Consider the following 27,672-nt stretch of genomic DNA (forward strand, 5'->3'; position numbering starts at 1 on the left):
ATGGCCTTCCGCATATTTTGCACTATCCCCACTGCCGTCCTTCCTATTGCTCATGGGAACTGCTCCAAACCAAACCACGAAGGAGGTACCGGTCTACCGCCCCCGCCTGGGTAAACAAACTCCAGTCCCTGCGCTGGAAGCCACGCCTCTTTCCCCGACGGATCACGCGGGATCTGGCGCGGCTCTGAAGAGCGCTCCAGCGTTTTCCTTTCGGAAGGGGGCGGGGCGTAGCGTCTCGCGAGACTAGGAACCTGGTGATCGGCGTCTCCGCAGTGCCGGTTGCTCAGTCTGGCCGCGCGAGAAGGCGGAGCTGTCGCCGGTTTTACGGATGCGCTGCTGAGGCAGACGGAGCCACCGCTATGTCGCTGCCGGGCTCCCCGAGTTCTCCGGCCCCGCGCTGGGCCCCGACGCACGTCCAAGTGACGGTCCTCCAGGCACGGGGGCTGCGCTCCAAAGCCAAGGGCGGCGGTGGTAGCGGCAGCGATGCTTACGCCGTCATGGCGCTGGGCAAGGAGAAGTTCGCTACCTCGGTGGCCGAGCGCTGCCTCGGCTCGCCCGTGTGGCGGGAGGAGGCCACCTTCGAGCTGCCCTCGCTGCCCCGACGAGGCCTAGGCGGGGCCGGCGGGCCTGGGCCGAACGCCGTGCTGCAGCTGAGCGTCCTCCACCGCGCGCTGCTCGGCCTCGACAAGTTCTTGGGCCGCGTCGAGATCAGCCTCGGCGAGCTGCAGAGCGAAGGCGGCCGCCGCAGCACCCGGTGAGCAAACGGGGGGAGCCTCCGGGCTCAGGGGCAGTCTACCTGCGCGGTGAGGAAGGAAGCGGGGAGGGTGATGCGCCCGTCGGGGCCAAGGGCTGTTTTTCGATCCCCTTTGCTTCCCAGAGAAATGTGAAGTTATATATTTCGACCCCTTCCCTTCCCCCTCACCTGAAGATCGAGTTGTCTGGACACCTCATTATCAAGTATCTAGAGATCTTATATGAGACCTCTAGATCTCGCATATCTGGAGAGCTGATTCTCTAAATAATTGCACATTAGACGTATGGTGTGAGATGACGGGATTTCTTAGACAAACGGAGCCTCCACCTTCAGAGGCAGCGTATATGGTGTGCACCTGAAATGAGGGGAATATGGCTGAAATTGGCATGAAGCAGCCTTAATGGGGAAGGAGGGAATTTCTTTGGGTAGGACATGTTTTGTTGTGTATTGTGGGAACCCACCCATTTAGGTAGTTCATGATAAGGTGTATTGTGTGAGCCCCCCAAAAGTTGATAATCCAGATAGTGTTCCTTTGTTAGGAGAATAAAATGTTATTTTAAAGGCCATGCTCATATTTAACATAAAAGTTTTGGGTGGGTCAGCTCGGTAAGTTTTTAGTTTAGTTTTGTGCTTTCAGTTAAAATACTCATTTTAGTTAAATGGAGGGGGTGGAATAGTTGTGCCGGATACAATTAGAGACTAGCCAGCACACACTAGTTTGTGCTTTTAATAGAGACTGTCCTGACTTTTAATTAAAAGGGAAGCCTATTTTTGGGAAAAAAAAATCAACATCCTGTTTTCAAGTATTGTACTTTATTTTTTATTTATTAAGAAAATTTACATGGCTGCCATCTCATCCATGGCAACTCCATTCAACTTCTAGAAATAAATGCCAATGTACAAAACCCAATAATACTTCCAAGAAATGCCCAAGGAAGGTATAAAATGGTCAAGTCTTGTTTTCATTTTTCACTCCGCAGCTAATAGTACATCATGGTGCTTCTGTTTAATAGATGTTGATCTACTAATAGTTAAAGATAAATTTAACCTGTATAAATGCAGCTACATTCTTTTTACAGTTTTCAAAGTAAATATCCATTACTTTTTGTCAGTAAAATTGGTTTTTGATACTGCAAACAAAAGCTGTCCTTTAAGAATCTAATAGAGTTCAGTGAAATAAGTGTCTTCTGGAGCCAAGGATGAATTTGCTTGATTATGAAAACTTAAGCAGAGAATGATGTTTACAATTGTAAATTTGGGGCCAGTGGTGGAATAAAAGAAGCTTCGTTTTTAAATTACATCTTGAACTGAAAAAGAATTGTAAATCGCCAGAAAATATAGTAAGATAGAAAATTGGTATAAAATTAAGTTAGGAAACACATTGACAGTTGAGCATGAGTAGAATCCAGTGATTTGATGGCATACCAGTGAACTTTGAATGTTTGTAGATTAAGTTTTTTCCCCCAAATCCAGTGTTAACTGAAATAACATCCTTTTAATTACTAGTAATGTGATACTGGGGGTTAAGGGGAAAGAAGGGTCAATAATCCAAATGAAATGGATTAAGGTACCAACAATTAGGAGTTATTGAAATAATGAAGATTTCAGTTTCAGTCCAAAGTATAATCCTATTTAATAAAAGATTGAGTTAGACATTTATCTTTGGAGGAAAATACTGGTATCTGGAATTCTAGAGTTAATGCAAGGTTTCAGTAGGTGTGTCATTTGGATCAAGATGAGAATGTTTTCAAATGTTCATATGGCAATTTGTAAACTCGTGTTGGGTGTGTTCCTTTTATAAAATGGGGCAGGTAAAATATAGTCAGTAGCTGCTAGGAATGAGTCAGAGTTTTCTGCATCTCCTTATAGCCATTTACTGATTGATTGGATTTTAGCAGCCCCACAAAATAGCCTGCTTGATTTTGTAACATAAGAATTTGAATGTTACTAATTCAGAGAGAAGTTGGAAAAATGAGTTTACATGTATACCTGTTGCTGTATCCACCTTGTGATAAAAACATGAGAATACCATCAGATAAACACTAGTAAACAGAACATTTAAAAAAATAAAATAAAATGTAATTCATACTAATACAGTATCATTTACTATGCTTCAACCTATTATATTTGTTCAACTCATATTTCTTGATATATTTCCTTTTGTTAAAATTATTTCCTCCCATAAGTAGTTTTTCATACATTAAAAATCATTGTATATTCTTTGTGGTAAGAATGAATGTGCTTTGAAAGCAAATGTGCATTGTTACATCAGGTATAACTCAGTATTTTTGCTACTTGTTAAGGCACTGAGCTTGTCAATCAGAAAGTTCAACAGTTCGAATCCCTAGCACAACATAATGGAACGAGCTCCTGTTACTTGTCTCAGCTTCTGCCAACCTAGCAGTTCGAAAGCATGTGAAAATGCAAGTAGAAAAATAGGGACCCCTTTGGTGGGAAGGTAATAGCGTTCTTTGCTCCTTTGGCATTTAGTCATGCTGGCCTCATGACCACGGAGACGTCTTCGGACAGCGCTGGCTCTTTGGCTTTGTAATGGAGATGAGCGCACCCCCCCTCCCGCCGGAAATGATTAGCATGTATGTGTGCGGGAACCTTTACCTTTATAAATTTAATAAAATAAATAGACATTTTTTCTGCAAATTTCAAGCTGGAAGTGGTAGTAAAATGGATAGCTTTATCTTCATTGTTGAAAGTCATGTTTATAGTACTTCCCCTAATTTTTACATATGTTTTTATAATTGTTTAAATGTCGTAAAGGCCATTTGTGTTTATTTTTAAACAGCCTCTGTGGAGTAATGCAGAGAACTTCCAGACTCATAGTTAGTCTGTTAAAAAAAATTGCTCTGCTATTGAAGAATTCATTTGTTATTTTAAAATAGGCATTTCCCTATTATGTCAGGATTCCTGCTGCAAAACAGTTGCACGTAGTAAAAAGCATGCTTTAAAAGTAAAATATTAAATATTAAGGCTGCATTATTTGGTTGTAATTCTATGGCCCTTTGGAAAATGTCTCAGACTGTTAACTGTGCCAAAAAAATTTCTTTTGACCTTCTAACCTTAGGAGGGAGAACTTAGTCCTTTTTTCTGCCATCCTTCCAGTCTGAAAAAACTAAATATAAATGAAATTATACTCCAGTAATAATAGTTGAATACCATATTTGCATTGAATAAAACCATTTATTTATTTACTATCACTATTGAATAAAATCACCTATTTAATATAAATATATACCTGCATAGTAGATAATGTATCTCTGTTTTGTCTTGGGAATAAAGGAAAAAAATACTTTAGAACAAAATATCATGATCCTTTCCTTTGGTCGGCAATGTTTTTAGACTGAGCTCATATTTCAATGTTAGGAATGTAAATTGCAATATATTAAGATAACATTTTCTTAAAATCGTATCAGGTATAGTTGATAAATGGCAGCTCTCTTGTAAATACTGAACTATAACAAGTCCAGCAGGCTTACCAAGTTTACACCGACAGTCTCAAATTCTTTGTGCAACCATGATCCAGAGCATCCAGAGAATGTTTGAAGGAAAGGTCCTGTTCATAACTTTTTTACTACAATCAGCAGCACAATGTCAGCTAAACCATTGGATTGGTTTTATAAAAGAAAACAGCTGTTTGATTTCCTTAATTTTTCCCCATTTGATCACCTTTACATCTGCAATTGTTTGACTATAATGGCATCATCTATTTTAAATCTGTTGGTATCTTTTCATTTGAAAATTGTATCCTTTTACAGTGACAGCTTGTACCAAGGGGGTGGTTTTTGATATACTTTTCCTATGGGATGGCAAATACACAACCATGTTGCTGGTAACAGACATGGTTCTGAACTAAGGAATGTCCCACTTAGAATCATATCATTTAGATGACCTAGTTGAAGAGCAGTTGCACAATCTCCCTGATGTTCAGAAGGAGGTAGGAAACAATGTGGAAAATCAATTGCTTTATATCTGGTGCTTTTTCTCATTCTGTTCCTCTGTTTTGTTCTTTTCCCAGGCTTGGTATGTAAACTTCTAACACATGCAATTTTCTTATAATAAAATGGGAATACTTTAAATTAAAAGAGAAATTGCATGAATACTGGTAGTCCTTGACTTACAGCCATTGGTTTAACAACAAAAGTCACCATGGCACTTGAAATAATGATTTACGACCCATCTTCCCACTTATGACTGTCACAGCCATGGTCATGTGATCAAAATTTAGGCTCTTGCAGCTGGTATTATTTACAGCAATGCTGCATCGCAGGGGCACGTGATTGCCATTTGTGATCTTCCCAGCCAGTTTTTGGCAATCAAAATCAATGGGGAGGCCAGATTTGTTTAATGGTCAAATGATTCACGTAACAATTTCAGTGATTTGCTTAACAGTGGCAAAAAAGTTCATAACCACCTTGCTTGGCAATGGAAATTGTGTTCCCAATTGTGGTTGTAAGTCAAGGACTAGCTGTAAATAGATTCCTCTTTCTGCTTCTGAAATCTTTTTCTGGTAATAACTTTCTTCTTTTCTTTCTTTCTAGTCATGCTATCTCCTATGCTGTATCCAGTTCCATTCAAGACTATACTACAGTACTTGTCTTGGTTCATGTTGTACCTGTGAGGGAATGAAAAGGTTAGAGAACCCAAGGTGGCTTGTATCTTAGGCTCCAGTAGAGAAGCCTATCACTGTGGCATTTCAGCAGTTACCATTATATTAAAATCTTACTGAGAGAATTTGGGAAACAGCCAGATCTTTACTGTATTTTTATATTGTAGTCATTTAAAACTACAAAACTGCTGCATACCAAGAAACCCACCAAGAGACTAGGGGGTTCCAAAATCCTATTAAAAGCAAAACTTTTCCCCATTATATTCCTGTATCTTAAGAGTGAAAGCACTCACTTCTCTTAGCAGCAGATACATCTTCAGCTTACTCATCCTGTTTTAAGTGTCTCAATTCTCCTTTCTACCCTCTATATAAAAAAAGACTGGATGCATTATACTTTGATCAGAGGGTTTTAAATACTTAGAGAGATACATGTTCCTCTTTTTGATAAACAGTTTGAAAATCTCCTTAGATGGGAATGATAAAACTAATTATTGTTTATGGAACTATACATAAATGGATAAATAACATGTACTTAAATTCACACTAAATTATGATGAACATCTTTTAGGAATAATGAGCAGAATTTTTCAAGAGTTTCTTTGCCTGATATATATCTATGCCTGATAGTTTAGATCCACCCTTCCTAGCTATGTAAGCATGGAAACCCTTTTTTCTGATATTAATACATTAGTTTAAAATAAAAGAGCTATCTATAATTGTAATTTTGAGAATAATGAAGCACATTGGAGGAACAAATTTGAGTGATTTCTTTTTCTCTCTTTTTACATTATCCTTTGCTGGATCAGTATCACTAGGCTCCATCATTTCTTAGTCATAGAGAATTTGATTCTTCTTTTATTTGGACTAAAACTCTGCAAAAAGCGTTTTAGAATTAGTGTCCTCGTGTTCCTAATTCCTGATTTCAATTTCTATGTATACAGATGGTACAAACTTCACTCCAAACCAGGGAAGAAGGAAAAAGAGCGGGGTGAGATTGAGGTGGATATCCAGTTCATGAGGAGCAACATGACAGCCAGTATGTTTGATCTGTCCATGAAGGATAAGCCTCGGACTCCCTTTAGCAAGCTGAAAAACAAATTAAAAGGGAAAAGAGGCAATGGATTGCCAGACACAGCTTCAGCAATTATTCCTAGCATTACTCACTCTCCAGCTGATAGCGAAGAAGAGTTAAACGACAAGGAGAAGAAAAAATCAAAGTTCAAGACACTGTTCTCAAAACCTGGTTTGCATAAAAGTAATATTTCCCAGTCCATGTCTGTGCTACCCACACTCCAGCCTGTTTCGGAGAGAGTTCGACTTCGACCCAGTGATTTTCAGTCACAGTGGAGTGATGATGAAGATGATGATACTTTGACAACAGTCTCTGAGAGTGAGTAGCCTCTTCATTAAGAAAAGCAGTTTATTTTCTTTTTTGATCAAAATTTGAGTTCTCCATATCTTTGAGAAAATAGAGCTGTCATGATGATCTATAATGTATGTCATTGATTACTTTAAATCTGCTTTAAATAATCTCCAATCATAAATATCTTGTTGCTAAATATCCTCATTTTGTATAGATACGTATTTTCAAAAATTATGTACTTAACTGAATTCGGATGGCAATGTTACTTTTTCTTTTCAGAGCCCTCTGCAATCAAAACCAACAATAACATACTTGGTCCCCCTTCAGTCATGACCCATAAGAGAACTGGTAGTGGAGACTCCAAGCAGTTAAACCAAATAATTGCTGGCAGTGCCAAGAAGGATATGCATTCTTTATTTGGCCTCAGATCCAAAAATGACCCAGTTTCCAGGTCCAATCTGTGTATTAACGGCAGCCATGTTTACATGGAAGAAAATGAATCAAAGAGCGACCTCACTTCAAAAGAAGGATCTCAATCTTCTCCTCAGACTTCTCAGCGAAAACGCCTGTTTTTGTCTCAGGAAAACCTGTCTTTCGAACATGACAAGGAGCTTGAAAACTCTGCAAGGTTGGCCCTTGATAAATTGCCACCCGGGTCATCTTCGTTGGAATCCTTTAAAGCCATGACTCTGCCATCATATAAATTGCTTGCTGGTGGGGATTCGGTAGAAAACAACACTCCATTTGTTTCAGACACTCCAAAAGAAACTAAGGAGATCAAAAAACAGGAGAACAAGAAGTCTGGCTTGCTGTCTCTTGTGACAGGGAAAAAAGAAACAAAAATTAGCGAGGAGATGGGGAACACTGAAAGTTCTCTGAAGGTGAAGGAAGTGAAGCGTAATGAAAAAGAATCTGCCAGAAAAGAGACAAACCCTTTTGAGCTCCCTGTGGATGGCAAAAGGGGCCATGGTCCACTTAAGAGTAATGCCACAGATGTTGAAATTGCAAAGACATCAACAAACCCTTTCAGTGAGAACATTGTGGAAGGAGAGAAACCAGAAAAGAATGCTGCTTCTGTGAAACCTTCTCAGACGAAACCTGTCAAACCCAGGTTAGTAAGGAGAGATGTAACTTCAGGTTTGATAACTGAGCCAAGTCTTAAGAGCTTTCCAGAACCCAAAGAAAAAGGGTGCCATAGATATCTTGGGTGGGATGGGATCGAGGATACTGTTTCAGAGTCACATATATTAGCATATAATGCATTTAGTAAGATTGATTCTTTACCTGGGGCAGGTATAAATTTTAGGGTGTATCTGATCCAGGTATTTAGCAGTCAGATCATTTTGCAGGTGATATGCATGGCTTTGTCTTGAAAAGGGAGAGTAACATGACCTTTGCAGGCTATCTTGTTTTTTTAAAGAGAAGAAACAAAATAGTTGCTATTCTTGCACTCCAGGTTGAAATGTTCCTCATAGAAGTTCTACAGTTGGAACATGAAGGGAATTGGAGGAATTATTTGAGAAGAAAACTGGGCTGTTTTATGTTGTATAAGCTGATTATATTTGTAAAGTTGTCCACATGTTTCCAAACTAAATTTTTAATCAAAATACATCAATACAGATACTGAGGACTACTATTGACTCAGGTTCATTGTTTTATGTTTTGTGTGTGTGTGCGCGTGCACACACACACACACACATAAAACTTATGTGCAATGTCTTGTAAATGACTTTGTACTTAACTATATTTTAGAGACAGATAACATTTTGTAAGGTCAAAGATAGTGTTATGCTTTCTAACATTTGTGTCTTTGCTGCTTTATGTATTTGAAGGCTTTGCTGCTCATAGTCTGTTTAATCTGAGATTAACAAAGTAATATCTTATAGACATATTTTCCTAAGTTTATTGCTTTTCCATTTACTCCATTAAAAAGTATCACAACATAAAAGAGTATGCTTGGGTGCTGCACTAAAACCCCGTGTCCTTCCTTATTACTAACATACAGCAATTTTTCTAAACTTTATCTAAAATATGTCTGCTTGTCTTAGGTTGCATCTGCAACTGACATGCAGGTTTTATTTTGTTCTTCTTACAGACTGGGCGTGTCTTCAGAGGATGAAACCAAAGCCACCTCTTTTCCTCCTGTTCTTCTTCCTCCTATTTGCTATGCTTCAGATAATGAAAATAATCCTTTTACTTCTAAATTTGATGCAGAACAGAAAACTCAGGAAGTTGGTAGGTTTGATAGCTCAAAGAATGTTTCTGTTAATAATCCCTTCACTACAAAATGGATGCAGGATTCTAGAGACTTGGAATGCTCTGCAGTTTCTACCTACCTTCCTTCAACTTCTGGCCGTGAAAATAATCCCTTCATTCCTAAATGGGGACAAGAATCTCAGACACAGGAAATGGAAACCTCTTCCTTATATTCTCCACATTCTGCAGCTTCCATTACTGAAACTCATACTATGCCTTCTCAGCTTTCTAATGTTCATGATCCCTTTGTATTCAAAGTAGAACAGGAATCTGAAAGAATTAAAAGTCCTCCCACATCTATAAGTTCTGTTTCTTTAACTGGAAACATTGATCATTCCAACTACACTGATGATGTTTCTTCAGAAAAGTTTCAAAATGAAAAATTAACTAATCAAATAGATACTATATACAATTTCTCTGGCTCTCTATCTGAGAGTCTTACACCACAATCTTCTGACCTAGTTAGAGTGAGTGAAAAAGCCTCCTATGATGACAAAGTGCATATAGTACTGCCTTTTAAAGAAAATAATGAGTTGAAAAAGTCTGTAGCCTTTGCCCTTGATGAATCAAAAGAGGATGTAATAAGTAGTCATAATGACGGTGCAGATGAAGATACATTTGAGGTAAATAAAAATAAAGAAGCACTAAATTCATTTGAAAAGAATAGCAGCCAGGTAATTGAATTAAACATAGAAAATAGTTGTGGCTCTAAGCCTTATGAAGAAGACATAATTTCTGCTCATACTAGTGGGAACCCTTTAGAGAAGGAAGTTGAATCTGGCTTATCTAAAAAGGAGCCATCAGTACCAACTGCAAGAGTCCTCATTCCTCTGGAAACCAAAATGTCAGTTCCTGAACTGAGTGACAAAATGCATACTGTACCACCAAAACCAGCACCAAGAAATGGTTTGAAAATGAAAAAATGTGTACCTGTAACTAATGAACCAAAAGGAGATGCATCTGTTCTCAAAGAGATTTCTTCAGACAGTTCAATCTTAAGTGAAAACCCAAGCCATATTTGTTCATTAATATCAGAAATGGCTGTCCTTCCTCATATATATGATAGTGGTAATACAGATCCATCTCAAAGTATTAAGGATGACTCTAACCACGTAATGAAAACATCACTTGAGATTTCAGGTCCTGGAGAGCTGAATGTAAAGCCCATTACTCTTCCTGTTATTCCAGAAGTAGCTTCAGATGATGAGCAATTAGGTGATTATCAGCAGAATCCTGAAAGTGAAGATTTGTCAAAAAATGAAGATGGCTTTATGAACTTGTGGTCTTCTGTTGAGAGGACAGATCTGACATCAACTAAGAAAGCTATTGCAGAGACTGTATTTGGTCTGATGAAAATGAGTAATTTTGACAATTCATCCAACAGATTGTTGAAAGATCCAACCAACAATGTACATAAAAACCTAAATCATAACCTAACAGGCATAGAAAAGGAGTATGGAGAACACTCTAACAAAAATAGGCAGGGTGGTTGTCCTGAGTCTTCTACTAAGCCTGTTTCTGTTTACCCTCTGTCTGATTCTTCTCAGTCTTGTTCTGTTAGCTCTTTTCAGTCTGATTCTCATGGCTTTAATAAAGCAGAATCTCCAAAAAAAGGTACTGCGGAAGAATTGGATGCCAAAGTGGAAAGCTCTGGCAGGAAGAAGCTGCTTCAGGCATGGGTTTCACCCTCTGAAACACATCCCAATCCTGGTGGAAATTCTGCCAAACTCAGGTGAGAAGATAAGATGGGTTTGGGAGATCCAATATAAAAAGCATTAGCTGCTGTTGCATCCTTGATTTCTTGATGAGAAGGTGCGAAAAGCCAACTTTATTTGCAACTTTAATAAACAGAATGGGGAAACAATAAGTCCTGGAGATATACTCACTACATTTTCTGGTTTACTTCCATTATTTTGTCATGTATCTAATTTGTCATGAAAATAAAATAGTAAAAGTGAAAATCCTCTACTTTGGCATAAATGCATTGGAGGAAGGACAGAACATAAATGTATTAAGTAAACCTTTAGTCTTATTTGAGCATGTGATTTAATATACTGTTTCAACTTGTAGTTCCATCATATGGAGATGCCAGCCATACAAAAGTGTTTTAAATTTGAAGGTAAGAGATAAGGAAAAAAGTGACTTTGCAGGATTCATATGTGCAATGCTCTGTTACATCCAGACTTTATCTGTATGTTGTTCACTGTAAACGTTATCTCTTTTAGACTTCATCCTGTGAAGCCAATGAATGCTACAACTAACCAACCATCTGCAAAAACTTTGAGCATAAATACTAAGATCCTGGATAATCAAACTGAAATCAATCTGAAGGTACTTAAGACATTTTTTAAATGTATGGACAATCTCTGATTCTGTAATTTCTGTTAATTCTCACAGTAGAGTAAATGAAAATTGAATATTAGAACATGTTAAAGCACAGTGTAATATTTTGTAGCTGTAGTTAAAACGTGTGCTGCTTGTATTCTGTGTTTTAACTACTTTTTTATGAAAACAATAGTTGAAGGTCAGTATAATCCATTTCAAAATATGATTGATTGGAGAATGTATGAATTGCACATGCTGAAAACTTGAAACTTCTAAAGGCTTTCAACATAAGAGATTTTGGTATTGGATTATACAATGGTTATTGACTCTGTATGAAGTTTGTAATAGTTTGATTTTGTACAAAAATTAGACCTTGGTTTTCTCAATTGAGACAATTTTAATGGATGATTTACATGTGATATATTAAGAAGATTGTCTTGATTTTTTTCTGGTTTGAGCAACAAAAGCCAGAAATGGCCTTAGAAAGGCTTAAAATCTTGATCTCCATAAATGTACTTGCTAATGTTGCATTTTTACATTCTTGTGGTTTTTTTTAAAGCAGTTGCTTTTAAGCATTACTGAAGCAATTTTGAAGTGCATGCTGGATCTCTGAAGCTAAAAGGTTGAGCTGCTTTCTGATTTTTGAGTGTATTCATGACAACTCTTTCTATTGAAATGACTTTCCTCCCCTATTTCTTTCCTACAGAAATATGACCGTTCAGATCCTGCTTATGCTTATGCTCAGTTAACTCATGATGAACTGATCCAACTGGTCTTGAAACAAAAAGATATTCTTGCGAAGCGAGATGTCCAGGTACGAGAGCTGGAAGACTACATAGATAACTTACTTGTTAGAGTCATGGAAGCAACCCCCAACATTCTTCGAATTGAAGTCCACCCCAAAAAGAAAGCTGGAAAGATGTAAAACGACACCTCAACTTGTATGAAGACCTTTCTTAGTCCAACTTAAAGAATAGAGAGAGAATGTGAAATGAAATAACTGTTGCTTTATCAAAACAAAGGCTATTTATTTCTTTGGGTAAAATTGGTTTTCTTGTCTTAGAGACTGGCTAGATATAACCAAAATGACTGTCTTTAGATACTCTTCTAATACATTGCACATATTTTGCTTCTCTGTTTATGATTAAAAGTATAAGCTTATGAAACTTCAAGAGAGCTATGTGAATCAGTTTTCCACTGTGAATAATATTGTACCTGGAACATTTATACAGAATTTTATGTAAATTTGAAAAACATTTGGCACAGTTTTCAAATTTCTGTGGGTAATAAATTTTTGTGCAATATATAGAATCTTATCCTAAGCGATCTCATGTCAATTCACTGAAAACACTGGAATATCATCAAGTCCCTCATTTTAATTAGCTGGAAAATGAAAATATTACTGGAAAACTGGATGCCTTTGAAATCATTGTGACTTTCACAGGTTCTTATCAATTGGGGGTTATGCTGTGGATGTTTACAGTGGATTGTGTACTGAACTACTTGCGTTATTCATTTGGGAACCATAGGTTAAAAAAAAATAGTAACAGCTGGTGAACAAACATTGCTTGCTTGTGTTGTCTACATTGAAATGGCAAGTGAATAAGAGCATGCAAAACTGCAATTCAGCACTGAGCTTTATAATCTCTAATTATGACTGGTTTGGGGTCCATTGTATTTGATCTGGATTGGGACAAACTGGCTAATAGCTTTAGAGCACCATAGCTAGTTGCTCAGTTGTAGGTGATGATTTCTAAATAGAGATTAAAGCAGGGATGAGTAACCTTGGGTTTTAAAAAGAACAAAACTCCAGAAGAAGTACTAGGTTGTTATTCCTCTGACTCTAGAAATGTGGATATAACTGGAATGTTCCCAGACTTTTAACAGTTTGAAAGTACAATTCTTAATTGGCCATGAATATTGACTGAGCTTGCTTTTTAGTTGCCTCTTCTTCGTTCAGAAATTGATGTGTTCCTTCCCTTTCACTCATTAAAGTGTTCCCAGAATGCCTATCTGCGAACACCCCCACAAAAATACTTCTATCAAAGTTCTTTTCAGAAAATCTAAGAAAATTGGTGTATTTTAAGTCCTTTTAGAATAACAATCTACATAGGCTAGTATAATTACTTTTGTCAGGAAGGGTCAGTTTTGGGGTTCCAGAAGTCTCTTAAGTAGTTCCAGATTCTGTATTCTTCAGAGATATAATTGCTTGTGATGGTGATAATGGGTGAAAATTATCTCAGATAAAATTGTATCCTTTCAGAATCTGTAACTGATAAGCAAGCACTTACAAATCTTTTAGATAATTTTTGTTAAGGTGAAGAAAAGGCATTCTTTTTCATCAGATGACATGGCAAAATGTATCTGCAATTCTTGAACACTTTTCCCCTTTTCTATGCAGTGAAATTTTGGGTTAAACTTTGCTCCTTTTCAGGAATTGCTGAGCCATGTAAACTCTTGTAATTTTTTTTATATGCCCAGAGCTGTATATGCAATATTGTCAGTTAACTCAAATTTTACTTTCTCTTTAAGAATATCCTATGTTTGAAATGAACAAACTTGAATAGCTTATAAATTGGTCAAATCTGAGAATATTCATTGATACTTAAATTCCATTTTATTTGATCAAGAAAACTAAACAGGACAGTATTGATGTGAGGGAGTCTGAGGGAGAGAGTCAGCATGCAGCAAATTTTTTTACATTGAGGCATTTGTTTTGGAAATCTGGAAGCTTGGTTTGAGCTTGGCCAGGGTGTTATGCTGGTAGTCTTGTGTTTCTGATGTAAAGGTTTTGAATTGTCAGACTTTCCAACAGTTAACTTCTCTTTCCCCAGAGGTAGAGAAATGTAGCCTGATCTATTACATATGAGATCTACATTATTTTTCCAGGTAGCCTATATTATTTCTGATAAAGACTTTCTTTCACATTTTCAGCATACAGTTCATGCAAAGTTTATATAAAATAAATCAAACTTCCATTTTCCTGTGAAAATAATATGTGGTAAAGTGGGAAAAATAAATACAGAACTTTTAAATCTTGAGAACTTTTTAAATTGAATTAACTTTCCAGAGGTTTTTAATTCTAATGCAGAACAATGGATACATGGGTGAGATGTGCCTTGAAAAAAAGAATGCATACTCCAGATCTAGTAATATTTTATTCTGGATGTAGTGGGAAAACCACATTTTCTATGTGTATTTCAAAACTTACTCTGAACTGGGCATCTTCCTTTTTATGATTTACAACAAGTCCATTGTTGTTTTATTACAGATTAATCTATTTTAAACTTTAAATTTTGTTTTAGAAGGTAGAAACTACGTGTAGATATTAGCAAGGTACTTTGCAGAATTACACAAGTCTATGCATGTTTATGTTCTAGCCACTCAAATCTGATTCAAAATGGTTAGCAATCACAGCTAGCTGATTAAATGTAGGTCCCTACAGCAATCCAAGGATCGTTTGGAGACATTGAAGAATTAGCTTAATTATTTGCTATAGCTGTTGTTTATCATCATCCTATGCACTTTAATGAAGAACCTGTTTGGCACTGAACAGTTCTTCAGTCCTCTTATTATACTTAGTCACCACGCTGGATTACAATATAAGTTTGTCAGCTACATTTACTAACCAGTATATTTGCCACTATATAATCTGGCAATCACCAAAGAGCAGAATAGATGGCTACGGTACTCATGTTTTGAGAAGAGGTGTTGTTTGTATGGCTTATGTTATCAATGCATTCATAACCTAATTACATATTTTAAGGTTTGGTATGAAATGAGTAATACATTTGAATGTCAGATTCTGAGGGAGGAGTAGATCATACTCTGTTTGTTGCCATAAACTGAGTATAAAATGTGTTGAATAGATATGTCTGCCTCTTCCTATGCAGTATAGTTCTAATTCTGAGAAACTATAAAAGGTTTCTTTTTGCCTCATTTGTTTGGTAGAAACATTTTGGACTTTTCCACAGAAAAGAATGGCATATTGAGGGCAGCACAATATTGTGAAATTGCTGGAACTGAAATGTGTAACAATACATATTTTATACGTAGAAGGAAAAAAAATTGGAGGGTGTTTTAAAGTCTGGCTATTTTCCTCTGCTGGTTGTGACATAATGCAATATGCTTTTATGAAAAGGCATGCAGGAATTTGTATTGTGTTTCTGATTCCAGAATATCAAGTAGCTACTTTAACACTATGTTCCCTAGGAATACATTTCTGAAATAGACTGGAATTATATTCTAAACATGTCTACTAATAAAATGGTAGGTAGAAAAACAGGAAAAAAAAACCAAAACTTGTGCTGGACCAATTTAGAGCAGATTGAGAAAATCCAAATTTAGAATCCTTAATAATATAAGTTCCAATAAGATAGCATTGTTGTTCGTCATTGTTGAAAATTACAGGAATTGCACTCTCAGGAGTGTGCTGAATTTTCCAAACTGAAACAGGCTGTCTGCAGTTCCAGTAACTGGAAAGGTCCATTTTGTGTTTGGAATGTTCCATAATAACCTTTTGCACAAGGTTGATCTCAACACACACAAAGAACGCTAAATTGGGGGAAGATAGTTTTAAGTCAAAACTGTATGTATTTAATGGGTTTTAAGTGGGGCAGTTTCACATATTATGTAACATACAATGAAGGAGTTTCATCTGGGCCCAGTTGTTGCCAACTCAGTCTTCATGCATTATATATCACTCAATATATAATGTAGAAATAACAATGCCTTAAAATCAGTATTTTACTGAACGATTTAAATATAATCAGTTCATGTAAATTCTTGATTTTTAATAAAATGGTTATGCAATGAATAGTTTGTCTCCCTCTGTATATTTAACATAGAAAGATTTGAATGTATGTTTATGCTTTGTTACAGTTGGTACATCGCCTGATGGTATTTATACAAAAACCTTCAGTCTTATGAAATGTTAAAATAAAGTTATTTAAAGTTAAACAAATATGTGTTCCTTGTTATTTACTGTACTTTATGCACCGATAGACCCAAGAATGAATAAGCATATTGACTGTTTAGTGAATATTTGCTTAGAAAGCTTGTATCCAATCCATTGTTTAAACATAAATTTTCTTCATATGATTGATAGAAGTATTTATAAAGGTAGTTTTATGAATGTGATAAAGATTAGTAAATGAGGGAAGCAGAGCATATATGAAAATAAATAGAATACTTAACCGATGGTTCATCACTAAGCAGGGAGTACATGTCTTTCATTTTCAATGTGTTTTTGAATATAGTAAAAGTTTGTTGGGAAGTTAGAATTTTGAATGTCTCTACTGTACTTTTATATGCTGATGTTTCCAGATGTGCAAATGTTGAAGTCCTTAAATGTCTTTTTTTGCATGTTGTAAAATGTTTCGTGCATGAAAGGGAATGGTGTCATCACACACTCACACACACCAACTCTTAGTCCCACTACAAACCTAATATAGAAATTGTAGAAAATAAGATTATGGACATGGATGATCAAAACCATCCTGATTTGATGATATTGAGAACATTTCTTTTTCTAATTTCCTCTGCTTTTACATATTTGGTGAGACTGAAATTTCAGGCTATTTTACATGCATATTTCAAATTCTATTTTAATAATCTGTTAATGGAACAGTTGGTTCTCCACTGAGCCGAAGGGAGAATCCAGGATAGGTAGTCTCTAGTCTCATAGCTCTGCAGACTGAGTTGAAAAACAGGATTGTATGAAAAGTAGTTCCAGTTTTTTAAAAATCCTGGAGTTAAAACTGATATCCTGATAAATGTGCTTTTTAAAAAAAATCTGCATTGCAGTATCAAAAATTGGCCCTTTGCTGTAAAGCATTCCTGCTACAATAGTCTGAGCCCATTTTGGAAAAGTAATTGTAATGCTAAGTTTGTGCACAGGAAGGAACTGGATTATCTGAGCAAACAGGCACAGGAAATTTGAATTACAGGGGAAATATTTGTTTTAGTACTATGATACTATTTAACAAACATTTCACATGATAGTTTGCTTTTCTAAAGATAGCAACATTGTTGCTTCATATTTACAACTTTTAAAATATCTGGCTGAACTGTTGCCTATGTTCCAAAGGTTGACATACACATTTTAAAATAAACTAAGCATTGGTTGTGGATTTTCATGGAGTGGAGTGCATTAAGGCATAAGATAATACTTCAGTTATTACTTGCATACTACTTCTGACCCTTTGCTTCTATAGTTTTGTAGTAAGACTTCAAAAAATAAATCTATGCTTTGCTCAAATCAGATTTATTTAGTGTTAACTGTCAGTGTAATCAGAAGTTGGTGGGTTAATCTTTTATACATTTCTGACTCTTAGTCTGTTGTGCTACAGGAGTTAAGGCTAGAGGCTAGAAACCAGGAAAAGTGAGTTCTACTCTCATCACATGAACAAAGCTAGCTGGATGACTATATGCCAGTCACATGCACTCAGCCCTAGACAATGACCCAAAAACATCAGTAAGAAAACTACCTGGATTAGTCAGTGTATGGCCAAGAGCCAACATGGACTCAAAGGCAATAAAACATGACTTAAGGTTATACTATGCACTTTAAAGTTAGTACTTTGCAGCTTTTGATCATTTTGTTCCCTCAATGGGATTCTATGATCCCCTTTTCTGTAAGATTAATGGTTGTGGATTGGAAACTCAAATTTTATCTGTTGGCAATGCCATGAGAATATCAAATAGATGCCTGGGGCTTCTGTGTAACATGTGAACAGAACATCCGTGTTCCATTTCAAGCAATTATTACATAATTGTTTAGGGTTAAGATAATCTTGAAAATAAAAAAAAAACTCCCAGTAAAACCACTTAACATTTTAAATGCTAAAACATGCAATTCTCAGGACCTACATTTTCTCAGTAAGGAATTTTTGGATTTGTTTTGCTCAATTATTTGTTACAGCTGTCCAGCTCTTGTAATGCATTACAATATCAAGAATACCACAGCACAGTCCTGAGGTGCTAAATAGCCAGTTTTTTTCAGCCAACAGCAATACAATTGACATGACTGCAATTCTACTAGCTCTTTACAAATGGGGAGTTTAATTGATACGAGAAATATCCTTAGGGTAACTGCAGCCAGATCTTGAAACCAACTATGCCTAATACATGTTTAATCCATTAACTGCATGGCTGTGTTAGCACAATTTGTTGATGCAAAGTAACTTAATCTGGCTTAAATTAACCGTGTTTTCTGGTTTACTTTGCTATATTGAACCAGGTAATATGTTTAGCCTATAGTTTGGTTCAGTTGGCTGTAGTTCTGACTATAGTACATTGAGCTAGAGCAAAGGCCTTCAAACTTGGCAAGTTTAAGACTTGGGGACTTCAACTCCCAGAATTCCTCAGCCAGCTATGCTAATTGGGGAATTCTATGAGTTGAAGTCCATAAGTCTTAAAGCTGTCAAGTTTGAAGACCCCTGCACTAGAGACTAGTCAACCATATTCAGCCAAGGTTGACTTTGAATTCAGGTTTAAATGACAAAAATCCAGTTAGACTCCTTTACCTACTGACCCAATGAAATACTTTGTTCTTAGAAGAAAACATTTATAAGAAAGAATGGGTAATGAGGAAGGTGCTACAGATGAGACAGTATTGATTATTGTCATAATAGATATCCAATTATTTATGTATTAAATTTCAGACACCCAACTGCATATCTCAGCTCCTGGCATAGAACAGGTCCCAATGCAACGCCATGCTCCCCAACCTCTGAAAAGGAAGTTAAACTGAAACAAGAACAATAATAACAAAAGTAATAATTCCAGATATCGCTGACCAATGGAACACTGAAGAAAGAGACAGAAGGCCTGATTCTTGCAGCCCAAGAACAAGCCATCAGAATGAATGCAATCAAAGCCAGAATAGAAAAATCTGCTGATGACCTCAAATGCAGACTCTGCAAAGATGCGGATGAAAACATCGATCACATACTGAGCTGTTGTAAGACAATTGCTCAGACTGACTACAAACAACGTCACAACACAATCGCTCAGATCTTCCACTGGAATTTGTGTCACAACTACCATCTGCCTTTAGCAAAGAACTGGTGGGATCATAAGCCTGAAAAAGTGGTTGAAAATGAGCATGCAAAACTACTGTGGGACTTCCGAATACAGACTGACAAAGTTTTGGAACACAATACCCCAGATATCATGATTGTGGAGAACAAAAAAGTGTGGATCATTGACATTGCCTTACCTGGTGACAGCAGAATCGATGAGAAACAACTTGAAAAAGTCACCAGATATCAGGACTTGAGAATCGAACTGCAGAGACTCTGGCATAAACCAGGGCAGGTGGTTCCAGTGGTACTCAGTACACTGGGTGCTGTGTCTAAAGACCTAGGCAAGCACTTAAAAACAATTGGAACTGACAAAATCACCATTGGTCAGCTGCAGAAGGCCACCTTACTGGGATCTGCTCGCATAATCGGCGAATACATCACGCAGTCCTAAATGCTTGGGAAGTGTTCGACTAGTGATTTGTGATAGGAAACCCAGCATAGTTATCTCGTTTGCTATGTACACTGTTGTTTTTTGATGATGATGATGATGATATAATCATCATCATCACCATCATCATCTTCTTCTTCTTCTTTCGAATACAGAGGTTGTCATTTGGAACACAACATGCCAGATATCACAGTTGTTGATATCGTTGTACCAAGGGCCATCAGAGTTGAAGAGAAAGAACTGGAGAAAATCATGAAATATTGTGACCTGGCCATCGAAACTACACGATTATAGATGAAACATAAAGTAATACCTATTGTCCAAGAATTTTATAAAATGCATCAACAAATTGCAGCTTCCTGCAATAACACCACCAAAAAGCTGAGCTACTCAGAACATCATACAATTTAAGAAAATACTTGGTTGATACCTAGGATGCTGGCAGCAACCATGTCAACCATTAGTGCCAGTCAATTATACTTCTGACACATTTTTAAATGTTCAGTTGACTGCGTTTCATGTTTAATGAATAAAAGAGATAATGATGATGGTGATGGTGGTGATGCGCTTCTGCCAACTAGGCATCCTTCACTTCGAACAAAAGACGTAGCAGATCTTCAGAGTTTCCCTCGAATTTGTCTAAAAAAAGAAACCTGCTTCAGCGCTTACTCGGAACTCTTTTCCTTCGTCCTTTGTTTCTCTTCGGAAACATTTAACGGTGATGAATTTGTTGCCGACTGGATACTGTAGTGCACCGGAAAATGCATGTGTTCCAGGAAAAAGTCCCCCCAGCGGGTCTGCTTCCGGTTTGAGCCGAATTGGATAAAATGGAGCGGAGTTGTTTCTTTTCGGAATGCAGCTGTGGAATGATAGCCTTCCTCGTCCTTTGACTTGCAACAAGGTACGCGAATGCCCTACAGTGGCTGCTATAGTCTTCCCCGAGCAGCTGCACTCGATGTGGGGACTCTCCAACTCCCTGAATCCTCAGCGTTCCCGGGACCAGATGGGTTATGAAGGGGGGTGGGGGGGCATGTCGCACGGTGTGGGTCTTCGAACAAGTATCTTGATGGGCTCTGGCTTAATTAAAATCCATAGGTGGGTATGCACAATGCGGACCTGGTGTCCCAACATCCCTACGCAGCCCCAGCAATCTCTCTTTGTGGCTGTGTTCGATTGCAAAAGGTTTTAGGCCGCTGGGTCCTCTGACTCGGTGGCCTGGGTTTCCCCTTTGTCTGCCACTAGCAATAAAATATAACAAAAAGTGTTTAAATGTATAAAGAGAAATTTCCTGACAGAATAATTAGTCAGTGGAACATCTTGCCTCCAGAAATTGTGAATGCGCTCCAACACTGGAAGTTTTTAAAGAGGAGAACAACCATTTGTTTGAAATGGTAGAGGGTTTCCTGCCAGAGCAGGGGTTGGACTAGAAGACCTCCAAATTTGGTATTCTGTTTGACCTGACACAGAAATTGAAGAGTAGACATTTTTGAGAAGAGATTGGACAGTACTTTGTCTCCTGCTTGAGCAGGTGTTTGGACTGGAAGATGTCCAAGGTCCTTTCCTATTATTCTGAATTCTAGTGATTTTATGCCTATATATCATGAATGCATTACAAGATATCTTTGCTGGGATTAGATTGATGTTACTTTCTATGTGCATGTGCTTGATTGATGCACAAAACTCATGAATGATGCAGCTTGCTGAGAAGCATACAATGCATTGCAAGACTTCAAAGGTGAACAGAATGATTGTGTTAATATGTTTGCTAAAATCATTATAACTGATTGTATTTTGAAGTATGCCCATCAAATTGGTTAAACTTACTTTTTCCTAATTAGTTAAGTTAATTTCTTAAGATTACTTCAAATATATAAATTAGACAGACAGATGGAGGCTGATTTATGGGGATCATATGGAATATGGGAAAAATTATGCAGCAAACATGTTAATCAAATTCCAATATTTTTTCAATCATCAGTTTAAAATAATTCTGTTGTCAGGTTACTAAAATGTCCGCTCAAAAGAAGTGTCCAGATTGTGGCTCCCTGGAAATTGTGGAGGATTCCCACTACACTCAGAACCAGTTAGTGTGTGCTGATTGTGGCTTTATTCTAACTGAAGGACTTCTCACCACTACATATGCTGATGAAGAACATTTACAAGGTGAATCAAAGAATAACAATGGAACTAAAAACTCCTTGGATCATAAAGTTTAAGTATATTTTGGATAGCTGTGATCTACACAGATGAAAATATCCTTTGTGGAGTTTTATATAAACTTCAAACATTTAAACATTAAACAATAAAAATGTATGAGTTTTAAAAAGTTGTTTGGGGAAATGTGATGTTCTTTTTGTCATTTTCCCTTCTAATTTATTTTTTTGTCTTTCTAGAAGTGACATATTCACGAAGTACTGGTCAAAGTGAACAGCTGAGCCGCTGCTTGCAGCGAGGTAAATGTTTAATATTACCAGTCAGCACCTTTTGTAGAAATTACTGTATTTCCTGTTTGTGAAGGTGTAGTTCCTCTCTAAAAGCAAAGCCATTCTGTATTTTAAATTACCAGTATCCTTTGTTAAAGTCATTTCCCATTTCAGATTTTTGGAAGAGCTCATTAAATCCCTGGTGGATAATCTTGAGCTGGAACCAGGCTTCTGCTGGATAAGTAGGCTTTAAATCAGGGGTGTCAAACTCAATTTCATTGAGGACCACATCAGGGTTGTGTTTGACTTTGGGGGCTGCAGTAGCATGGCCAGGGGAGTGTGGCCAGATTGACGACACTTGTGTTGGGAGTGATTGTGGTGGCCTGAGTGCTCTGCCAGCAAAAACAGGTTCCCAGTCTCCATTTTCAGCTGTGACAACCTCCTGCAGCCCTCTCCCAGGAAAAATAGTGCTCAGGTGGGCTGCACCTGCAGCCCTGGGCCCCGTTTTTGGCAGTGACTGCTTCCTGCAGCCCTCTGCCAGCAAAAACAGAGCTCCGGGCCGGACCTTCACTGTTTCCAGGGTGGCCCCATGGGCCAGATCTAAGTACCCTGTGTGCTGGATTCAGCTTGCAGGCCTTGAGTTTGACACCCTGCTTTAAATGACCTGTATAAAATTATAGTTACAAAAAATTTAGATAAAAAAGTGAAACTCATTACTGCAGAAGTGCTAACGTACAGGTAACCCTCAATTTATGACCACAATTGAGCCCAGAATTTCTGTTGCTAAGTGAAAAATTTGTTAAATGAGTTATGCCTCATTTCTTGCCACATTTGTTAAGTAAATCACTTAACAGTTGTTAAATTAGTAACATGGTTGTTAAGTGATTCCAGCTTCCCAATTGACTTTGCTTTTGAGACCATCGCAAAAGATGATCACATGATGTCGGGATATTACAACCGTCATAAATATGAACCAGTTGTCAAGCATCTGAATCTAAATCATGTGACCATGAGAATGCTGCATTGATCATAAGTGTGAAAAACGGTCATAAGTCATTTTTTTCAGTGCCATTATAACTTCAAACGGTCACTAAACAAACTGTTGTAAGTTGAGGACTACTTATATGCACCTACCCACCCACAATACATAAACGTACTACATAGAGAATAACTCTTGACTTATGTTTGAAGTTGAGCCCAGAAATATGGTTGTGGTTCATTGCAGTCATAAGGCAAGAACAGATTCGATTTTTTTTAAAAAATTTTTTGCAGTAGTCATTAAGGGAATGTGGGAGTTCTTAAATGTGATGATCAATATGTGAATCAATTTTCTCCAATGGGCATTTTTTTTGCCATAACACTGGAAATTGGCAAAAAATATCGCTAATCATGATCATGGGATGAAGGGATGCTGCAAACAGCCGTATAGGTGAGCCAATTGCCAAGTGTCCAAATTGTGATCAAGTCATCCCGTGAGCATATGTGCCTGTCATAACTTAGAAAACCGGTCATAAGTACGTTTTTGGGGTCCATTGCAACTTTGAACAGTCATGAAGTGACCAGTCGCATATTGAGGACTACCTTTACAATATACCACAGAATAAAAGACCACAGATAAATTTTAAGGGGAGACATCCAGTGATTTTTTTACACACATTACATAAAAATTACTAACTTGTTTCGTTTAATATGCCTTATATTTTTATAGTACGTATATAAAATCCAGTTAAAGCTGTCTTGGTTTTGATTTTATGAGAAAAACAGACATCCATCTAAAAACAAAAAATACGTAAATTGCAACATGGCTGTATGTATATACATACCCATTCTGCTTTGCAAATACCTTGAGTTTCTCCTTACATTGATTCTGCTATCTTTCCCCAACCACAATATATTGCTCCATTCCAGAAGATTGCTAACAGTAAATATTTGTAAATTCTATAATTCAGAATGGGAATTGAAAAAAATCTTGCTTTCCTTCTTAAAACCTCACATGCAGTAATGCTATTAGAACAGAATAATAATATTTGTCCAGTAGAATTGAATGTGGGGGAACAAATGCATTCAATAGAAGTATGGTAGATGCCATATAGCTTTGTTTATTTGGGTCATATCGGTTATTGTATCGCAACTAAAAAAGTGTTGACTCTGACAATTACAAATTTTCTGAAGCAAGAAGTTGGTCTTCAAAGACTACAGCCCCAGCCAGTATTGCTAGAAATATCTGGAGGGCCATCGACGTTTTTCTTAATTATATACATTGCTTTCTTCCACAGGAATCAGACGTGTTCAGGATCTCTGCAAAGTTCTCCGACTTCCTTCTCTGTTTGAAGATACAGCTGTGTCTTATTACCAGCAGGCAATCAAATGCCCCTGCTTTGCTTTGGTCAGCTTAGAGAAGAAGGAAATAATTATAGGTTGCTGTGTTTTCGTGACCTGTAGACAGCACAACTGGCCCTTGACAATGGGCACTATCTGCTTGCTCCTTTATGCAGACAAGGAACTATTTGCCAGAACCTACCTGCGGTTCTTGAAGGAATTGGCACTAGATGTACCAACTCTGAGCTTGATCGATCTTGTGAAATCACACCTCAACAGGTAACTTGGTTTTTTAATCTTTTCTCATAAATGTCTGGACCATTAATGTGCAGTTGTTGAAGAGTTATGGATAGAATTAATTCTTATCATTTAAGCTTCAGTATAATGGTTCTAAGAGAGTTCTATAGATTGGAAGTGCAGTATAGCGTGACTTTGCTGAAACTAGATGGAGCTCAGTGTGATTGATAGTTGCTCAGAAATATTTCTAGTGAACTTGGAGGTTTTCTTATATTTTGGAGGTGGAGGTCCACTTTTGAAATATTTAAATGTTCTTGTCAGAACTGTCTCAGCTTGAACCTCTCAATAAGAACAATCCTTAACCCCATTTATTGAGAAAGGTATAGTTTACCGAAAGTCAATTACAAAAGTTACTTAGAGGTTCAAGCTGAGGCAGGTCTGAGTTCTCGTGAACCAATCTGCTTTCTGAAAATGTGTTACATAGGGCTGGTTTCTTATTCCTAATATAAGATTCAAATGGAGGTTTCAGGAAGTTACTAACAGTTAATCTTCTGACAAACTTCAGCTTTTAATTATGCATTTTTAAATGCAATCTGATATCTGATTTCTAGGTGAGAAATAGAAGAAAGCTCTTATTAAGGAGACTTCAGTGGCATGTATATGAGCTCAGGATGTATATTTGAAGTGAAAATTTTGTTCTGAATTGACTTGTCTGAATGGACTGTGTGTTATATTCTGATCAGGAAGCACGGAATGGTGAAATTTAGACAGGCATATTCAAATATTTATTGTTTTCTAAACAATGGTCCCAAGAATTTTAGTAGTAAAGCAGCTATGGCAATGATCTAGATGATATTTAAAAAAATACACCCTTTGCTACATTATTTGGGCCATGCATTAAATCAGTGAAAACATTTTAACTATTAAATGATTAAATATTGCAGGTTATAGTACAAAAACTATAAAATGAGCTGTACTGGTAGGCTTTTCCATACTGCCAATATATTTTGTCCCTTTCAGCTTTAAGCTTTTCCAGGAATCATCCAGCATCCCAGCCAAATTTCTGGAAGACAAGGAGAAACTGTTGGCCAGGACAATCCAGATAGTGGAGCTTGCCAGCGAGACGTGGCTGGTGACTGGTCGGCATCCCATCCCCATTGTAATGGCAGCAGCTTTCTTGGCATGGCAGTCTTTGCGACCTGTTGATCGCCTCACTTGCACCCTTACAAAGTTCTGTAAGCTCGCTGGCATGGACATGCCACGGCCAGCCCCACAAAGACTGAAGGAATTGCATAATATTCTCCTTCAGATGGCCCCTCAACTAGGTTGGTTGCGAGGGCTCAAAGTGGACCGGAGGTCTGTGTCAAAATACATTGGAGACTTGCTGCAACATCGCCGTGTGCTCCTACGGGCGGCTTTTCGTATGGTGGATACCACAAAAGACCATGAGCCTGAGAACTTCACAGCACCACCAGACCATCAGCCTATAAAACCAACCATTGCTTTGACAGAAGAGGCTTCTGTTGCTGGGAAGAAGCGGATGCCTTTGCTTCCACCTTGTATCCTGTACCCAACAAAGAAGCCTCGACCCAGCAATCCAGACCCTGAAGGCCCAACTGTCACAGGGGACGAGCCCATTTTAGACAGTGAGATTGAACAATACATCCGGACTCCAGAAGAAACGGAACTGTTTAGCAAAATGCAAGTTCGCCTGTACTAGTGAAGGTATTTAGTGATGTTAAAAGGCTGCAGTCAGTGGCAACAGGGGTTGGGTTTTTGATATTTATAGTCCGTAGTCCCAGACGTATTTCTATCCTGAGATTAGATGAAGTCACTGTGCTCAGGAAAGTACAACCTTGTATCTTTTTAATCTTCTGCAGTCTGTTGCTTTGTATGCAGTAGTTGGGGTTTTCTGGATTCAAGTTACCAACAAATGTAGAAGGTTATAATAAAGTTTGGGGAAAGCAGCAATAGAACATGATTTTTAGGAGTTTTTTTTGCTAGATGTTGGAATAAATGTAATTAATAATTTTCTTAAAAGGTCGCTCTTGGGCCTAGATGTATATCGGTGAACACACTAACGTGCTTCTGCTACATTTTTAGTCCCGAACATCAGAAAAAAATGGATTTAATCCTACCACATTGAAGTTTAATGATCTGCATCAGATACACTCCTGGTTTATTTTGCTTCTCATGTTTTGAATTGGATTGTTCTTATTTCCAGTTCAAACTTTACTTTGCATGTTATTTTAGAAGTTTCCATGTGAGTCTGAAGGTAAACGTTCATTTAGCATTCAGTGCCTTAAGTGGACTTAGGGTCTGCAGGCATTGACTGAGGTTGAAAGTGACATACGTAGTATAGAAACGGGCATATTTTGATCCATATATCCCTTCAAGGGGGTGGGGGGAGAAGAGGAATAAGTATGATCATGCATGCCATGATGTCATCATGCAAATAAGCTGATTATCCTATGTATAAATGGGATGAAATCAGCATATCCCTTTAAATCTTATGGGTGAAACTCTAGTCTTCAGCTTGTGTTTTTTCCCCTTGTTATTTGGCTAGTGCCTACAACCTTTTGTACTTGATTTCAGCTATATATATAAAAAGCTGCAATAGAAAGATTTGAGAAGAATTGGCCCAGTTGGGATGATAAACACCTTTTGAATGGGTGCACATTCCAGCTCTCATGAATAAGTAGGTGGGAAAACTAATAAGAGTGTGCAGGAGATTTGCCTCCTATCGCCAGTGTGTGAGATGACCAGTGTAGTTGCTTGAATGGCTGTTCACCTCCCACACATCTTTTAAGTGTTGGGTAAGTGAGTCCCACTGCTTGGAATCAGTATACAAGTTTGATTTATGACTACTAAAATATTAAAAGTGTGTAGGTTGGGATGG

General features: G+C 37.6%; 2 protein-coding genes across 3 annotated transcripts; both read left to right on the plus strand.

The window, feature by feature from the left end:
• The first annotated feature begins 251 nt into the window (after positions 1-251).
• On the plus strand, positions 252-16,282 carry RAB11FIP1 (RAB11 family interacting protein 1). Of its 2 annotated transcripts, none has more exons than XM_026717261.2 (6): positions 252-754; positions 6,317-6,765; positions 7,018-7,849; positions 8,834-10,726; positions 11,220-11,325; positions 12,026-16,282. In XM_026717261.2, the coding sequence occupies exons 1-6, from the start codon at positions 360-362 to the stop codon at positions 12,242-12,244; spliced, it is 3,894 nt and encodes a 1,297-aa protein (XP_026573046.2). In that variant the 5' UTR covers positions 252-359; the 3' UTR covers positions 12,245-16,282. The 2 variants fall into 2 exon arrangements, with proteins under 2 accessions (XP_026573046.2, XP_087795021.1); XM_087938895.1 differs by having other exon boundaries at positions 266-754; positions 10,556-10,726.
• A 4,265-nt stretch (positions 16,283-20,547) lies between these two features.
• Positions 20,548-26,749, plus strand: BRF2 (BRF2 general transcription factor IIIB subunit). Its single transcript, XM_026717228.2, has 5 exons — positions 20,548-20,695; positions 21,795-21,957; positions 22,188-22,247; positions 24,494-24,815; positions 25,794-26,749. Exons 1-5 carry the CDS (start codon positions 20,648-20,650, stop codon positions 26,491-26,493), a joined length of 1,293 nt encoding a protein of 430 aa, XP_026573013.2. The 5' UTR covers positions 20,548-20,647; the 3' UTR covers positions 26,494-26,749.
• Positions 26,750-27,672: the final 923 nt, after the last annotated feature.

Source organism: Pseudonaja textilis, chromosome 9, assembly GCF_049901715.1.
Source record: "Pseudonaja textilis isolate UNSWEBS1 chromosome 9, rPseTex1.2, whole genome shotgun sequence".
In the NCBI taxonomy this organism is placed as follows: domain Eukaryota; kingdom Metazoa; phylum Chordata; class Lepidosauria; order Squamata; family Elapidae; genus Pseudonaja; species Pseudonaja textilis.

What these genes read in the sequence shown, in the direction of transcription:
- RAB11FIP1 (XM_026717261.2), top strand. Translation starts at nt 360, where the DNA reads ATGTCGCTGCCGGGCTCCCCGAGTTCTCCGGCCCCGCGCTGGGCCCCG. An exon ending in GGCGGCCGCCGCAGCACCCG is followed by an intron (nt 755 to 6,316) that starts GTGAGCAAACGG and finishes CTATGTATACAG; the next exon opens with ATGGTACAAACTTCACTCCA. An exon ending in AAACTGAAATCAATCTGAAG is followed by an intron (nt 11,326 to 12,025) that starts GTACTTAAGACA and finishes TCTTTCCTACAG; the next exon opens with AAATATGACCGTTCAGATCC.
- BRF2 (XM_026717228.2), top strand. Translation starts at nt 20,648, where the DNA reads ATGCAGCTGTGGAATGATAGCCTTCCTCGTCCTTTGACTTGCAACAAG. An exon ending in GTCCTTTGACTTGCAACAAG is followed by an intron (nt 20,696 to 21,794) that starts GTACGCGAATGC and finishes TTCTGTTGTCAG; the next exon opens with GTTACTAAAATGTCCGCTCA. An exon ending in GAGCCGCTGCTTGCAGCGAG is followed by an intron (nt 22,248 to 24,493) that starts GTAAATGTTTAA and finishes TTTCTTCCACAG; the next exon opens with GAATCAGACGTGTTCAGGAT.